The sequence below is a fragment of the Cucurbita pepo genome, unplaced genomic scaffold, assembly GCF_002806865.2.
Source record: "Cucurbita pepo subsp. pepo cultivar mu-cu-16 unplaced genomic scaffold, ASM280686v2 Cp4.1_scaffold000330, whole genome shotgun sequence".
In the NCBI taxonomy this organism is placed as follows: Eukaryota; Viridiplantae; Streptophyta; class Magnoliopsida; order Cucurbitales; family Cucurbitaceae; genus Cucurbita; species Cucurbita pepo.
This window is the reverse complement of record NW_019646573.1, coordinates 32,346-50,631: the sequence shown is the minus strand read 5'-3', so window position 1 is coordinate 50,631 and position 18,286 is coordinate 32,346. Positions and strand designations below refer to the sequence as shown.

The following is an 18,286-nucleotide window of genomic DNA, read 5'->3' as shown; positions in this document are numbered from 1 at the left end:
GAATTGTTGGAAACCAGAGAAGAAGAAGAAAATCCTAATCCAGTAGCTGTTGACAGCAGAAGGAAAAAGAGACAAAAAAGGATTGAGTAGGGCAAAGAGGTGGACGTGAGAGCTCAAGGGAGGGGAACTTCCATTGACGAACGACAACAAACCGGGATAACTCTCTATTTCCTTATTCTCTTTTCTCATTTCATCAATTTTACATGATTGAGATGCGAATTCCTCTGTTTAATTCAGTTTGTATGGAGAGCTCAACTTTACAGGGGAGGTGAGAGAGTTTTATATAGCTTAAGTAGGTTGACGGTATGATTTTTAGTTTATTAAAGAGTTGTTGTTAATGATTTACATGTGTTCAAGGAGACTTGAAGGGTAATAGAAGGGTTACGAATAATTCTTCTACCGGAGCCTTGTTAATAAAAATTACAACGATTATGAAAATAATCCCCATCCATGAACCTCGAAACTGGGCTTGGGAATCTATTAAAAGGAACTAAAATCTACCACAAAACTCAACGACTTATCTATTTAATTTCTCTTAGCCAAACCTTTCTCGTTATGGTCGATTTTCTCATTATTTTCTGTTTTTCGACAGCAGTGGTACTCTGCTTTAATTTTGTTTAAGTAGTCAAAGTCACCAATACTCATTTGAATGTTAACAAAAAAAAAATCACTTAATTTCCAACAATTAAATTTACTAAAAGAACAGGTTTTATGTGGAATCGATAATTTACTTATTACTTGCTACTTGTGATAGTATATACTTCACTTATTCTCGTGAGTTTTACATGTTTCATTAAGTTTTAGGTTCTTTTGTCTTAAATACAATCAAGTTCATGTTAATTAGGAACCCATTAGGTTATTTTGAGATCCTCTAATTCTAATTAGATTACAAGTCGGAGTTGAAATCTAATGGGATCGAAGTTGGGACCAAAAGATGAACATACCTTTCTCTCTTCACGATCATGTGTTCGAGGTTGAACAACCTTTTCTTTCATTGCATCATAGACTCCATCATAGTCAAAAACAGACAGGATCCTCTTTTAGTGCTTTCTTGTGTTGCTCCTCAATCTAAATCGATTTTTCAACAGCATACAACCTCGAGATTCTCGTTAATGACATTGTCTTTGCTCCATATTTTCAACAGTAATTGAACAAGTACCAACAAACAGAGAGAAAAATAGTAAAATACAAGCTAGCTTACATCCTTAAGCGCCTTATTCTTGGAAGCTTGGCGGGATATCTCTCTCTCAACATCGTTATTGTCATCGTCTTGAAATATAAGAGGAGCAGGAAGGGGCAGTCTTGTAGCCTGTTCCTGTTGTGATGGCTTAACCCTAAGCTGCAGGCCATACTTGCTCATTAACTGTTCCTGTGAAAACATGAATGTAACTCATTGATGCACAAAACATACAAAAAAAATTATTCCATATTAAACACCAATTTTCTCCTAGGAAAGATTATATAGACAGAAAATGTCTGCAAAAGTAAGACATCTAACTCAGATCAGCCCGTGGTTGTATGCTAGCCTTAAATATCAATAAACAAGGAATTAGGGAATATTAAAGATATTATTAGGACATTAATAGGTTGATGGAGGATTGTTAGGGGAAGTTCCACGTTGGCTAATTTAGTGGAACATCAATGAGTCAAAGTATATGCTCAAAGTGGACAATATCTTACCATTGTTGATATCCGTAATTCCTAACATAATGTTAATTTATTTAATCTTGTATTAACCATAATTTATTTTATTTACTGTTTGTATTTCAAATTATGTCAATTAAGGGAAGTTTAGCCGTTAAGGGAAGTTATTAGCGATTAAGGGTAGTTATTAGCGGTTAAGGGGAAGTTATTAGCAGTAAGTGTGCCTATTCTGTCTATATATGTACTATGTAACAAGTTGAATAATAATGAGTAAGTTGGTTCCTCTCTTAGTTGTATGAGTGTTTTCTGACAATTGGTATCAGAGCCAAGTTACATGTCAAAGATCATGTCGTCGAAGTCTGCAACAAAGGAAGGTCTGGTATCACTCCAATACTCGACGTATCGAGAACCAACTACTCAGCATGGGTTATGAAGATGAAGATCTATTTGCGTGCTCAAGGGGTGTGGGACGCAATCGAATCAACTGAGTCTCTAGATAGTCTTGATGAAAGGAAGGATCAAATGACTTTAGCAGCTATCTATCAAGCAATCCCTGAGGAGATGTTGTTTTTGTTAGCAGAAAAAGAGACAGCAAAAGAAGTATGGTAGACGTTAGAAACTATCCATGTCGGTGTTGAACGTGTAAAGGAGGCAAAGATCCAAACTCTGAAGATTGAGTTCGAAATTATGAATATGAAGGAGTCCGAGACTATTGATGATTATGCAACAAGGTTGACAGGAGTTGTTAATAAAATACGTACTTTTGGAGACAAGTTTGAAGAGGCATATTTGGTGAAAAAATTTCTCCGCTCAGTACCTTCTAAGTTTCTTCATATCGCATCGACAATAGAGCAATTTGCCGATTTAAAGGTGATGACCATGGAGGAAGTCATCGGCCGTCTTAAAGCATACGAGGAACGGATCGGTGGAAACAAAGAGAAAGCTGAGCATGTCTTATTGACTCAAGGAGAATGGAAAGCAAAAGAACGTAGCGACAATGGAGGCCATAGCCGAGGGCGAGGTAACAGTGGTTGCTGGAGAGGGAGAGGTCATGGACGTGGAAACGACTCGTTTCATCAAGAGAAGAAGGCTGACAAGAGCAAGGTAAGATGCTACAATTGTCAAGGCCTAGGCCACTATGCCTCAGAATGTCGGAAGGTGAAGTGTTATAATTGTCAAAAGATTGGCCATTATGCATCCGACTGTAGATCGAAGAAATGGGAGGATCAGGCGCACTTGGCTGAGACGCAAATTGAAGCAACTACTTATGAGAAATGGAGAGGAAGAAAGCCTAATGTAAAGCATTTTAGAGTGTTCGGAAGCCTGGCATATGCAAGAAATACAACACCAAATTTAACCAAGTTACAAGACCGAAGTGTGCCAATGATTTTCGTGGGATATGAAACAGGTTCAAAAGCTTATCGTTTGTATGATCCTAAAGCGAAAAGAATTCATATCAGCCGAGATGTCAAGTTTCTAGAAGAAGAAGAATATAAATGGGATGTGCAACAATTGGAAGAAAATAAGAAGGAAGGTGGTGAATTCGCTGTTCATTATGATCCACAGGCCTATGTGAATGATGAGGTCATTTTAGAAGAGCGGGGAGAATCATCGGGGACTCTATTGGGAGACGATTCATCACCAGCAAATGATTTATCACCAAGAGTCGATTCATCACCAAGAAACGATTCATACATCTCATCAAATCCAAGAAAATTTCGACAGTTAAGAGAAATTTACTCTGATTCTATTGAGTTGGATGAAGAAGTTGGGATGTGTTTTCTTTCACTTGAGGAGCCAAATTCATATATGGAAGCAAGAGAAAATGAGAAATGGCAGCAACAATGCTAGAAGAGTTGTCTGTTATTGAAAAAAATGGCACGTGGGAATTCGCAAAACTACCAAATGGACATCGAGCAATCGGGTTGAAATGGGTATATAAGTTGAAGAGAAATCCGGATGGGGAGATTGTGAGATATAAAGCCCGATTAGTCGCAAAGGGTTTTGTCCAGAAATATGGAGTGGACTTTGATGAGGTATTTGCACCTGTTGCAAGGCTTGAAACAGTGCGAGTCTTGATTACTATAGCAGCACATGAGAGTTGGGAGATTCATCATATGGATGTCAAGTCAACATTTCTTAATGGTGAGTTGAAGGAAGAGGTTTATGTAGAACTACCAGAAGGATTTGCGGTGGAAGGTCGAGAAGGGAATGTTTTACGACACAGGAAAGCATTGTATGGCTTACGTCAAGCTCCTCATGCCTGGAATGCAAAACTGGATAATTGCTTAAAGTCTCTTAGATTTCAAAAGTGTCCTTTAGAGCATGCTGTGTATACACGTTGGAAGGAAAATAAAATTCAGATAGTTGGAGTTTATGTTGATGATTTAATTATTGTCGGGTCAAGCAAGGATGATATTTTAACCTTCAAGCAACAAATGAAGAAGTTGTTTGAAATGAGTGACTTAGGATTGCTGTCTTATTATTTGGGTATAGAAGTTAAACAAGATGTTGATGGAATCAGGTTATCTCAGTCGAGTTATGCGGCAAAGCTTTTGGCAAAACTTGGAATGATGGATTGTAATCCGTGTCATGTTCCTATGGAGCCGAAAACAAAACTAAGCAAAGTGAGTAATTGTACATCTGTTGATTCCACTCTTTATAAGAGTATTATCGGAAGTCTTCGTTATTTAGTGAACACACGACCTGACTTATCATATTCCGTTGGAGTTATGAGTCGTTATATGGAAGCTCCGACTATGGTTCATATGGCAGCTGTGAAGCAGATACTCAGGTACGTGAAAGGAACTATTGATATTGGATGTCATTATGTGAAGGCAAAGCAAGTAGAAAATCGCTTAATCGGATATAGTGATAGTGATCTTGCTGGAGATATAGATGATCGAAAGAGCACTACGGGGACATTGTTTTTCTTATATGGCAATCCAATTACATGGACTTCAAAGAAACAAAAAATGGTGGCACTTTCGTCCTGTGAAGCGGAGTATATTGCGGCGACGTCAGCTGCGTGTCAAGGAATATGGTTAGGACGTTTACTAAAGGAATTGCATGGGAAGGAAGTGAATCCAGTTCGTTTAAATATCGACAACAAGTCTTCTATAACATTAGCGAAAAATCCAGTTCATCATGATCGCAGCAAACATATAAACATGAGATTCCATTTCATTCGTGAATGTGTGCAAAAAGAAGAGATTGAAGTGGATCATGTAAAAACTGAGGATTAATTGGCTGATATACTTACGAAGCCATTAGGACGACAAAAATTTGTGGAGCTTCGAGAAAGAATTGGTTTGAAGAATGTAAGAATGTGAAGATCGAAATACAAGATTGAGGGGATGATTTGTTAGTTTATTTAATCTTGTATTAACCGTAATTCATTTTATTTACTGTTTGTATTTCAAATTATGTCCGTTGAGGGAAGTTATTAGCGGTTAAGGGTAGTTATTAGCGGTTAAGGGAAGTTATTAGTAGTTAGTGTGGCTATTCTGTCTATATATGTACTGTATAACAAGTTGAATAATGAAAAAGTTGGTTTATTGCCTCTCTTAGTTGTATGAGTGTACAATTGTCAAGGCCTAGGCCACTATGCTCAGAATGTTGTAAGGTGAAGCATTATAATTGTCAAAAGATTGGCCATTATGCATCCGACTGTAGATCGAAGAAATGGGAGGATCAGGCGCACTTGGCTGAGACGCAAAGTGACAAGGATGAGCCAGCCTTACTTACAACACAAGTTTGTGAAGTCTNAGGATGAGTCAGCCTTACTTACAACACAAGTTTGTGAAGTCTGAACTCTCAGTTCACCAGAGTTGACGGAGATGGCTCTTTATGAAGAGAAGGTTGTCCCGGAAGAAATTGAGAAGAAAAGTAACACTTGGTTCCTAGATACAGGAGCCAGCAATCATATGACTGGTTGTCGAAGTTGGTTCTCAGAATTGAACGAGTCAGTGACTGGCACGGTGAAGTTCGGAGATGGATCACTTGTAGAGATAAAAGGACATGGAGATGTGAAGGCTGCGTCTGTGAAAAAAAACAGAGAAGATAATCGATGAGGAGAAAATCGATGGCTCTGTGAAGATTGAATCGGAGGAAAAAACAGAGAAGCGAGAAGAGAAGAAGAGCGATGGCGAGAAAATCATTGGCGCTGTGAAGTTTGAATCCGAGGAGAAGAGCGATGGCGGAGGTCCAGAATGTGGCAACGGAGGTAGCGAAAGCAAATGAGATAAAAGAGAAGGATTGTGACGGCGAGAAGGAGAAGGAGGACAGAAACAATGGCTGTGCTATTGAAAAACAGGTCACCGGAGAAACGAAAGCAGAGAAGGAGAAGGAGAAGGAGGCCATTGTTCCTGGCAATGCAATTGAAGTAGCACAGGTAATTAAACTTGTTGAGAAAAAGCTGTTGGCCGGACAAGTAGAACAGGTAATTAAAACTGTCAATGAAAAGCAGTTGCCCATTGAAACGAAGACAGAGAAGAAGGAAGGCGGCGATAATGGCGGTAGCGGTAGCGTTGAACAAGTAGTAAAACTGGTGAAAGGAACTATTGATATCGAATGTCATTATGTGAAGGCAAATAAGTAAAAAGAAACAATTGCATGGGAATCCAATTACATGGACTTCAAAGAAACAAAAGATGGTGGCACTTTCATCCTGTGAAGCGGAGTATATTGCAGCAACGTCAGCTGCTTGTCAAGGAATATGGTTAGGACGTTTACTGAAAGAATTGGTTTGAAGAATGTAAGAATGTGAAGATCGAAATACAAGATTAAGGGGATGATTTGTTAGTTGATTTAATCTTGTATTAACCATAATTCATTTTATTTACCGTTTGTATTTCAAATTATGTCAGTTAAGGAAAGTTTAGCAGTTAAAGGAAGTTATTAGCGGTTAAGGGTAGTTATTAGCGGTTAAAGGAAGTTATTAGCGGTTAAGGGAAGTTATTAGCAGTAAGTGTGGCTATTCTGTCTATATATATACTATGTACTGTGTAACAAGTTGAATAATAATGAGTAAGTTGGTTCCTCTCTTAGTTGTATGAGTGTTTTCTGGCACATAATACATGTAGTTCGGTAGTAGAGTAGTTATTTATACATAGAGTAACCCAATTCAGAGTCTAGGACAATATGGGCGGTAATGGAAAACATTCTAGTGTTGTTGATGACTGAATTTGCAATAATGAACTAAAATAAAACAGAGAAACGAAATCGCAATCTAGTGCTGGCAGGATGAAAGCAAATATAAGCTGGAGAGGTTTAAATCGGAACTGAGCTAAAGAACACAAGCGAACAGGATCGGACAAGCAAACTCAAAATCATGCCTGGTCAATACGAGATTTGTAATCCTTAGTCAAAATCATGTTTACACCCGTCAAGGTCTAAACTCTCCAAAATGTATTATATATGGCTAGTCAATTCTTCCTAATCGACTCGAATTATATGCTATCAAGGTTGTGGTTGTGGTTGTTACTTATTTGTTTTTAGCATTTAACATCGTTTTCTTACCAATTGTTTTCAACACATTTCCTTGCTCACGATTTTAAAATATTTTCTCAAACATGACCAAGACTCTATTATACATCTAAATTGTCTGTGACTTATGATTTCCGTATGCCTAACTTGTACATTGGATTAGAACAAGTGTCACACAATCGTAACATTTGGTAGTCCGTTAGCGAGTGCTAACCTGACAAGACATGGCCCAGGGAGTACGCAAGCCCGCCTATTAGGTTCATATGCGCATACGTGGGGTGTGATAGAGAAGTACTACACATCCAATCCTGCCTCGATTAGAAAGCTACCTAAGGGCATGCCATGTTGTTTTCAAAAGGATAGGTCTCATCATATCGCATGTGTTTGTGTATCTTGACCACAACAATGGGGTTACTTATCGAGAATTTCTTAAAATACTCAAGACACGTGCTACTCTTATTTTTCAGATAAAGGTAAAACATCCATGTACAGATGATGACGTCGCATTTATGTATGTCGGCTGCCCTTAGGTTAGGTGGGGGTTTGGTTTATTCTATGTAATTTATGATGTTTAATTTTCGTGGATCCCTTTGAATCTCGTTATTAAGAAATAGGTCTTTTTTACACTCGGGATATGTATCACTTCTATACACGGTGTTTTGTAAGCACCACTTTTGTACGCACATAACTCACCAAGCTCATACCACTTAATCCCTAGGCATCATCGGGTACGCACTAGTTTTATAAGTAAGCGGTATCCTTTTTATACGCATCGACCTTATGTTAAATGCTTTAATCTAAGTAGGGACTCCAAAAGAGGTATCTTTAAGTTCTGATTTTGGACTTAACAATGGGACCTCATCCTCTCACTCGCTTGAGAGAAACTTGAGTTTATGTTGGATCATAAACAAATTATTCTTTAGAGAATCAATGACACTCATGTAAGATCTAATTATAAGGGTAAAACAAACTTTTAACCAAATTACATACTTGAAGAAAAATTAATTAATTAATTAAAGAGTTTAATTAATTAATTTTGTATTATTAGAACCTAGAGAAAATAGGTTTAATTTAGGTGTTAAAATTAATATTTAATATATTAGATATATTGAATACAAAAAGAAAAAATATGTTTAATTTGAAACGTTAAAATTAATATATAATATATTATAGTGTTAAGGATATTTAGTAATAAATTATAGTTTACCATATATATTATATTTGATATTTTATTATAAGGCAAATATCTAATATTTGCCTTATTACCATAGATATTTTTCCATTTATTTTTATTTCCATTTATTATTATTTCCATATCCTTATAATTTATTTGATTATAAATAAGATAACTTTCCCATGGTGGATTAATCAAACATTAACATATATTAAATATAAAAAGAGACAAATATATTTAATTTAAAAATGTTTCGACAGTATTTAATATATTAGATATATAAAGATATTCGATATATTAAATATTAAAATAATTAATATTATTAGATACATTAAAATATTTCTCTATATTTAATCTTCCTCTTTGTTCTTTGTATTTAATCTTGGAAGTTCTTTGTATTTATTATGAATAGATATTATTATCTAATTTTGTTAATTGATTCTTACTCCTAAAACTTCCGTTCTTTTTCTAAACATGTATTTCCGGGTATGTCATTTTTCATGGATTCTGATTTTCTTTTCTTTCTTAAAATTAAAGAAAATTAAAATGGCTATATATGATGAAGCAATTTACCGAACTAAATAAAAAGAAAATTTTAATTTAGTTATTATCCTTTAATTTATAAGTAAAATCTAAATATAAATAAGGTAACAAAATCTAAAGATTGACTAAAATCTAAATATAAATAAGGTAATAAAATCCAGAAGATTTAACTATGACACAATTTAGTTTTTATAAATAATGAAACAAAATCAGTATAAAATCAAAGAAAAGATTTACCTAAGACAAATTCTCCGACCACATACATCCTCTGGTAAAGCTGCATTTTTCTTCCGACAAAATTTGACATTTTTGTTTTCTTTGTCATTTTTGTTGTTCTGTTCCTCGGAGAAGTGGAGAATTTATTATTATTATTATTATTTAATATTCTTCTCTTTCTTTAATTTAATTATTTTTGTTTGTTTGTTTATTTATTTGTTATTTTCTTTTGGGCTATTACAAAGAGAGTATTAAAAAGTGAGTAATATTCCATTGGTTGATGATGAATAAATAGTAACCAAATTATAAACAATAGGTGTGGTTGGAACAACTTTAGATTCCATACCGACAAAGAGCATAATGTAGAATGTCTTCCATATGTTCTTCGGTTGTGCTTTTTGGTTTATTAATTATTGGTTTGAACTTAAAAAAGTTCAAAGTTTTGGGATGATTGTTCTTGGGTCCGCCAATTTAATGGTTTCGTGAAAGAAAATGGTTATTATTAGATCGAAGATGGGCTACAATCGTTTTTTAGTAAGATTTCTGTGAGATCGTACATTGGTTGGAGAGGGGACGAAACATTCCTCATAAACGTGTGAAAATATCTCCCCAGTAGACGCGTTTTAAAACTTTGAGGAGAAGAGTGGATGGGAAGACTCAAAGAGGACAATATCCGTTAGTGGTGGACTTAGATATTACAAGTGGTATCAGAATCAAGTTCTGAATGGTGTGTCAGCCGGGACTCTGGGCTTTGAGGGGGTGGATTCTGAGATCCCACGTTAATTGGAGAGGGGAACATAATATTCTTATTCATAGAGGTGTTGAAACCTCTCCATAATATTAGCATTTTAAAACTTTGAGGGGAAGCTCAAAAGAAAAAGTTCAAAGAAGAGAACAAATTTAAGTGTTTGTGATTGGTGGTGTTTTGCAAAATCAAATCGTGCCTAATGATATTAGTTTGGTTTCTCGAATCTCTAATTTAGAAAACTACTTTAATGGTTTGATTTTCAATTAGATTTTCTATCTCTCGTCATTCGAGTTAAGCAAACTACGTACAACCTCGAGGGTTATTTGTGTTGCATAACATTGGTGACATTTCTGCTCCAAGTGGTTCAAGCTTTCCGAGAATTCATTGTCAATTTAATAGGAGGACATGCACGATGTCACAATCGCACTCTTGCAGCAGCAATATGGTGATTGTGTAACACTTTTTTTAACTAGCGAACAAGTCAGTCGTGTGAAATTCGCACTTTGCGGAAAATATCGACGTATGCTCGAGCCTCAAGTCACGTTTGAGAGAAATTTTTTAGAAAACGTGAGCGATGAAATACATTGAAAATGATTTTAAAAAAAAAAAAACAATGTTATAAGCTAAAAGCGAGTAGGCAACAACAATGGTTTTGATAGCATAAAACCTAGGTGGGAAGAATTGACAACTAGTCACATCTATCTATAGTACATTTTGAGGCATTTTCAATGTTCTTGAGGTAGACGTCATTTTGGCGAACAATCATACAGTGTTGTGGAGCATCTGTCCGGTGTCCAATTAACACCAAATTTGACGAACATTCATATTTCATATGGAAAGACTTTACTCCAGAACTGCATGCTCAAATTCTCTCTGGAACACCAACTTTCGAGGTTAAAGCTCAAGGTTCTACCTAGCCGTTTAACAAGTCTATCTTTGACACTCTTGTTTACACATTTCCCTTGTCTTGTTTATGTCTTGTCTACTTTTCAATACACACGTTGTATAGTACGTTGGATGATGCATCATCATCCTCGGTCGCATCATGACATTCTTCTATATTTGTCCTCGTGTGGTCGGATAGGCGCCTCTTGAGGGCCGCCGCTTTACTTGATTCGACGTAACATATTTGCAGTAATACAATTGATCACCTACATGGGTAGTAATGAAGTTCTAGTTTCTCCAGGCAATGATTGTAGCAATAGTATTAGCATTGGCAGTGGGTCTTCTTGGATGGGTTTATCAAGCACTGAAACCTCCACCTCCTAAGATATGTGGATCTACAAACGGCCCTCCACTGACTTCACCCAGAGTAAAGCTCAGGGATGGCAGGCATTTGGCCTACAGGGAAGTAGGCGTTCCAAAGGAAGAAGCTCAATACAAAATCATTATTTGCCATAGCTACAATAACTCCAAAGACATGCACTTACCTGCCTCTCAAGTAACAAATCCTTCTTCTTTGCTTACCCTGTCTTTGTTTACTAAATGTATTCAATCATATCGGTTAAGAATTTCGACTCTCTACAATGGTACGATATTGTTTATTTTGAGCTTAAGCTCTCATAGATTTGTTTTGGGCTTCCCCAAAAGGTCTCGTACCAATGGAGATGTATCCCTTATTTGTAAACTCAGAATCATTCCTTAAATTAGCTAACGTGGGATTCCCTCCCAACAATCCTCAACAATACTCCCCTCGAACAAAGTACACTATAGAGCCTCCCCTGAGGCCTATAGAGCCCTCGAACAAAGTACACCTTTTGTTCGAGCTTACAACTTATTTGTTCGACACTTGAGGATCCTATTGACATGGCTAAATTAAGGGCATGACTCTGATACCATGTTAAGAATCACGACTCTCCACAATGGTATGATATTGTCCACTTTGAGCTTAAACTCTCGTGACTTTGCTTTGGGCTTCCTTGAAAGGCCTTATACCAATGGAGATGTATTCCTTACTTATAAATCCATAATCATTCCCTAAATTAGCCGCTCCCTCTCCACAATATCTTTTATCTTCAGGAATTTATAGAGGAGATTAAGCTATACATAGTATTATTCGACAGAGCTGGTTATGGCGAGAGCGACCCATATCCAGCACGTTCAGTGAAGTCCGAAGCTTTTGACATTCAAGAATTAGCAGACAAATTACAACTCGGCACAAAATTTTACGTAATGGGATGGTCAATGGGAGCATGCTCTATTTGGAGCTGTCTAAATTACATTCCACACAGGCACCTAATCTTCATTTCACACTCATCAATTCTTATACACTTTTCTTTCACGAACTCTAAATTAAGCTTTATTTACAGACTCTTAGGAGCTTCCCTTGTGGTTCCTTTAGTGAATTACTGGTGGCCTTCCGTTCCTTCAGCTTTATCACGACAGGCTTTTAGGAGCATTCCTCCATCTTTCCAACAGACATTTCGGGTTGCACGTTACACACCTTGGTTATACTACTGGTGGAGGACCCAAAAATGGTTCCCAAGGTTGGTGGGTGATGACACACCCTGTGATTCAGATTTAGAGATATTAAAGAGTCTTTCAGGACACCTAAATCATAACCAGGTGCTTTTTTTTCTCTCCTATAGATCAATGAATGCATGATGAATGAGCCTGTTACTGCTTGTATTATCAAATTTTAGTATAAGTAATGTTTCTTTTGCAACCAAATTTAGGAAAAAGTGACGCAACAAGGTGAACACGAATCGCTTAATCGAGACATACTGGCTTCTTTTGGATCAAAATGGGAGTTTGATCCCATCGTCGACTTGAGTAATCCGTTCCCTGACAACAATGGCTCTGTTCATATTTGGCAAGGTTGTGAAGATCGCATCATTCCTATTGCATTTACTCGTTTTATAGCAGAGAAACTTCCGTGGATTCAGTATCATGAGGTTCTTAATGGTGGGCATCTAATAATTCATGATGCTGAAAAGTTTGAAGCCATAGTGAGGGCACTTTTGGCCAGATAAGTTAATCTTTGTCGGGTATTACTCTGTCATCATGTAATTTACTATTGTGTTATATGTTTATGTTTTTTCGAAGTTCAATAACACATGGTAGATTCAAATCTCTAACCTTGGCTAGTTGAGTCATGGTCAAATTGGTATTGTAATGTATAAGCTGCATTATGTTCACCATATAGTTGTGGCAACAAACCACTACTCCCGGAGATATGTGGAAACAAATATTTGAAGGAGAAAAAACAATTTGAGAGGAGAGTTATTTGGAACAAAGAAACCTTAAACACTTATGTTTTTTAATTCTCTTCGATTAAGATAGGGTGCAAATGCGACATGAAACACAACATTTGCAGCCTTACAAACACTCAGGTGGGTGATTACATGTTCCATTTGTCAAAAAAAACAACCAAGATGTGTTTGTTTTTCCATCAACATTCCCGATATCATTTGGTATATTTGGTTGTTGATGTCACTTGTCATAACCTAATTTTCAAGATTTTGAACTTTGGACCATTTCGAAAAAGATAGACGAATGTAAATAAAATAAAAGTAAAAATATAGTAAAATGTCGTGCAATTTAAAAACAAACAATACCACAATTAAAAACAAATTTAAATCAGGTTTAAATAGGTGTTGTTCAGATTTATTACAAATTGGGTCCTAAGATACAATTTTAAACCATACAAAAATACCAAAAATTTATAAAATAACTAATGCCCCATCTACGATTTCGAAGCTCCCAAACTCTCTTCCACCTTGACAGGCAATAAAAGAATACTTGAAAAAGAAATGTAGAATGAGATGAATATAAAAATAATAAGTAGCCTACTTATAAGCTCTCATTGCATCTAATGTTAATAAGTTACCATGGACGTTTCTCTGAGCTTTAGAAAGTTTGGGTCTAAGTTCTATAGTTATTTGAGCTTCTAGGAAGGCCTCGAAGTTTCGAACGATTCTCTTACTTCTCACAAACCCACTCGATGTCTATAAGTTGTTCACCGAGTTTTAGTGCTGCATATCTACTAGACAGTGTATCTAATCTTTGGGGTGAACCAACTTTTTTGTTTTTTCGACTTAGTCAGCTTGCATTACTACAACAGTGAATGATCGATATTATAGGTAGAAGCGCATCCTCATCATATTTGGTTAGGCAATGTGACATCATGTCATCTGAACATCATCTATGTAAGGTTAGTTGGCGATCCTTAACACTTGACCATAAAGTCACATTGAATTTGGGTGAGTAACACCAAATGTCAATCAACTACTAAATTTAGTTGTGTGCTCTCTTGTCCATCTCAGATGAATTTACGACAGTGCAACCTTGTTTATGAGGCCCAAGGTTATTTCCACACACACTGAGGACACTCATCTTGAGCTAACTATCCATGTAATTCCTAGTCCAATCTTAGGACCAGTTCATGAAATTGGGGCCTCAACCTTTGACCCATTTTTACACACTATAGTAACTCAAGTAGCATTGTCATACTATCCTATCTGACCAATTTGAGTCAAGCTCGACGGTAGGGGTTCTTGGTTACTTACACACCTGATCCGCAAACTTCAGCTTTGCTACATACAATCTATTGGATTGTCTGGTCATCATAATAACGACTCCTAGCCCTGTCATATATCTTCACCACACTGTCCTCTATGACAATTTTATTTCCACTCTCATCCAGTTGTCCCAAACTTATAATATTGCTTTTGAGTTTAGGTATGTAATAGACTTGTGATAAGATGAAGTGCTCATCGGTTTTGCATTTGAAGAGCACTATTCCTCGACCACAAATGTCTATTACAGAGTTATCACAGAAACGTACCTTTCCAACAACAGATGCGTCGAGCTCACGAAACACCCTCCTTTCTCCTGACATGTGGTTGCTTGCTCCAGTATCTAGGAACCAGGAATTTTCAGCTCCAATATTGACTGGTGGAGGCACTATAGTTTCATTCAACATCACAAAATCAGGCTCTTTGTCATGTGTGGTTTTAATTTCACACACCTCTATCATCAGCAATGAAGACTTCTCATCCTTTTGCATCTCTATCAAGTTGAGTTGTTCCTCTTTTGTGGAACACTCTGATGCGAAGTGTCCCATTTGTTGACACTTGTAACATTTAATTTTACTTTTGTCGAATTTCTTCTTCTGAGTTTGCGACTCTCCTTCATCTCCTCGATGCCAGTCACTTCTCCCACGGCCTCTTCATCTTCCACGACCCCATCCCTTGCCTCCTCTAGAACTGCCTTGATCCTTCCATTCTTTCTTTAAGGATTTTGCATTCTCTCGTTCCTTCCATTCTGCATGAGTGAGGAGAACGGTTTCATCTTTTTCTCCAAACCCTTGCAACCTTTCTTCATGTGTCTTGAGTGATCCAATAATCTCATCAACGGATTTCGTTTTGAGATCACTGAACTCCTCAATCGTTGAAGTGATTTGAAGAAACTTTGTAGAGGTGGATCGTAGAAGTTTCTTAACTACTTGGATATCATCCACAGTATTGTCGAGGCCTCTCAATTTGTTGACAATAATGGTGAGTTTTCCAGAATACTCATCAATACTTTCTGAATCACCCATCCTCAACGCTTCAAACTCCCGCCAGAGAGTCTGCGTTCTAATTTCTTTCACTCTTTCCGCACCTAAATTCATATTTTTCAACATGATCCAGGCTTCCTTGGCCATTTTCTTGGCACCCAACTGTAGCAACGTATTTTCTCTAATACTTTGATAAATAGCTACTAAAGCCATCTTATCTTTGCGATTATCTATTGTTTCGGGTGACCCAATTGCCTCCCAAACACCTTGTGCCATCATAAATACCTCCATCTTAATCGTCCAAGCTGCATAGTTGCATTTTGTCAACATCAGGTATTTGAGTGTGGCAGATCCCTCCTTTTCTTGAATTCGTACACTCACTTCATGTGAGGCATCACCTTCTATCGCACCGGTGTTTTGGCTCCTGTCACTCAATTCGTGTCTCCTTTTTTTATCTCTCTCCCTTCTTGACCACTCAATCTGTAGGTGAGACATGATTGAAAACAGGCCTTGATCTTGTAGCTCTGATACCAATTGAAAGAAAAAAATAACATAAGCGGAGAAGAAGCAAAGACACACAAATTAATTTTCTCTTCTTTTTGTGGTGTGCTTTGAGAACTTGACACCATTTTCCTTATATAATAAAAATTTACATATTTATGCTACAAATCAAGAAGCATCCCACCACTCCTTAAAACTAGTTCCACTATTCCCAATATCTCCCTGACAGCTATTTTTTAACTAAANATCCTCAACGCTTCAAACTCCCGCCAGAGAGTCTGCGTTCTAATTTCTTTCACTCTTTCCGCACCTAAATTCATATTTTTCAACATGATCCAGGCTTCCTTGGCCATTTTCTTGGCACCCAACTGTAGCAACGTATTTTCTCTAATACTTTGATAAATAGCTACTAAAGCCATCTTATCTTTGCGATTATCTATTGTTTCGGGTGACCCAATTGCCTCCCAAACACCTTGTGCCATCATAAATACCTCCATCTTAATCGTCCAAGCTGCATAGTTGCATTTTGTCAACATCAGGTATTTGAGTGTGGCAGATCCCTCCTTTTCTTGAATTCGTACACTCACTTCATGTGAGGCATCACCTTCTATCGCACCGGTGTTTTGGCTCCTGTCACTCAATTCGTGTCTCCTTTTTTTATCTCTCTCCCTTCTTGACCACTCAATCTGTAGGTGAGACATGATTGAAAACAGGCCTTGATCTTGTAGCTCTGATACCAATTGAAAGAAAAAAATAACATAAGCGGAGAAGAAGCAAAGACACACAAATTAATTTTCTCTTCTTTTTGTGGTGTGCTTTGAGAACTTGACACCATTTTCCTTATATAATAAAAATTTACATATTTATGCTACAAATCAAGAAGCATCCCACCACTCCTTAAAACTAGTTCCACTATTCCCAATATCTCCCTGACAGCTATTTTTTAACTAAAAAAACTTATGGAGCAAAAAAAAAAAAAAAAAAAAAAAAAGTTTATAACCAACAATTTTGATCTCACACATCCGTTAAGAAGACTGCTCTGACACCAATTGTTAATGAAAGAGTGAATGATTGAATGGTTGATGAGAAGATTATAGTATGAAGAGCCAGGAGGCTCTATAATATACCGAGAATATTAAAAGATATTAAAAAATCTACCTAAAAATTTGCAGAAAATCTGGTAACAAACCTGTTAAGAATGAGAAATAGAAATAGAATTGGGATCGAAAGTATGATCTTCATTCAGGTTTACCACGTTTATATAGGATACAAACTATCAACTAATACCTAAAAATAGAAAAAAATATATATCTAACTAAATCTGGTAAATAAATAAAATATACCGTTAATCAAATCTATACTAACAACTCCCTAAATATCTGAGATATATTCTAACTAATTATCACCGCAAAATATCCTCTTAATACTCCCCCTCAAGTTGGAGAGTGTATGTCGATCACACCCAACTTGTCCTTCAAAAAGTCAAATTGCTGTCTTCCCAAAGCTTTAGTAAAAACATCTGCCAATTGCATTTTGGTCGAAACATAACACGGTTTGATGATTCCAGCTTGTAACTTTTCTCGAACTATATGACAATCTATTTCAATGTGTTTCGTACGTTCATGAAAAACTGGATTGGCTGCTATATGTAATGCTGCTTGATTATCACAATATAATAATGCTGGTTCGGACAGTGGAACATTCAAGTCTTGAAGAATGTATCTTAACCAAGTTAACTCTAAACAAGTATTTGCCATAGCTCGATACTCGGCTTCTGCTGATGATCTGGACACATTAGTCTGCTTTTTAGACTTCCAAGAAATAATTGAATTTCCGAGGAAAATGCAGAACCCAGAAATAGATCGTCTGGAAGTTCGACAACCACCCCAGTCAGAATCGCAATATGCCTGTAATCTTAAATTGTTTTCAGATGGCAGTAGAAGTCCTTGACCAGGAGTGCCTTTGATGTACCTCAGAACTCGAAGAGCTGCCTCCCAATGTGGTTTTCTTGGTTCATGCATAAATTGGCTAAGCATACGAACTGAATAAGCTATGTCAGGCCTAGTGACGGTCAAATATATTAATCTGCCAATCAACCGTCTGTATTTACTTGGATCATTCAACTTCTCTCCTTCAGTTAAAGAAAGTTTCAGATTTTGCTCCATAGGAAATTTGTCTGGACGTGCTCCTGTAAGACCTGTGTCTTGAAGTATGTCTAGAGCATACTTCCTTTGAGACATAAAAATTCCTTTTCTAGATCGAGAAAATTCAATGCCTAGAAAATATTTCAAATTTCCTAAATCTTTGATAAGAAATTTCTGGAGTAAACTAGTCTTGAGATATTGAATTTCTTCGAGATCATTGCCTGTCAACAGAATATCATCAACATAGATTAGAACTGCAGTGAAAGAAGTACCTTTACTCTTAGTAAACAAAGAGTAATCTGCTTTGGACTGAGTGTAGCCTGCATTTT

General features: G+C 36.7%; 1 protein-coding gene across 1 annotated transcript; it reads left to right on the top strand.

The window, feature by feature from the left end:
- The first annotated feature begins 11,001 nt into the window (after positions 1-11,001).
- Positions 11,002-12,784, top strand: LOC111785006. Its single transcript, XM_023665491.1, has 4 exons — positions 11,002-11,253; positions 11,832-12,043; positions 12,122-12,377; positions 12,488-12,784. The coding sequence occupies exons 1-4, from the start codon at positions 11,002-11,004 to the stop codon at positions 12,782-12,784; spliced, it is 1,017 nt and encodes a 338-aa protein (XP_023521259.1).
- Positions 12,785-18,286: the final 5,502 nt, after the last annotated feature.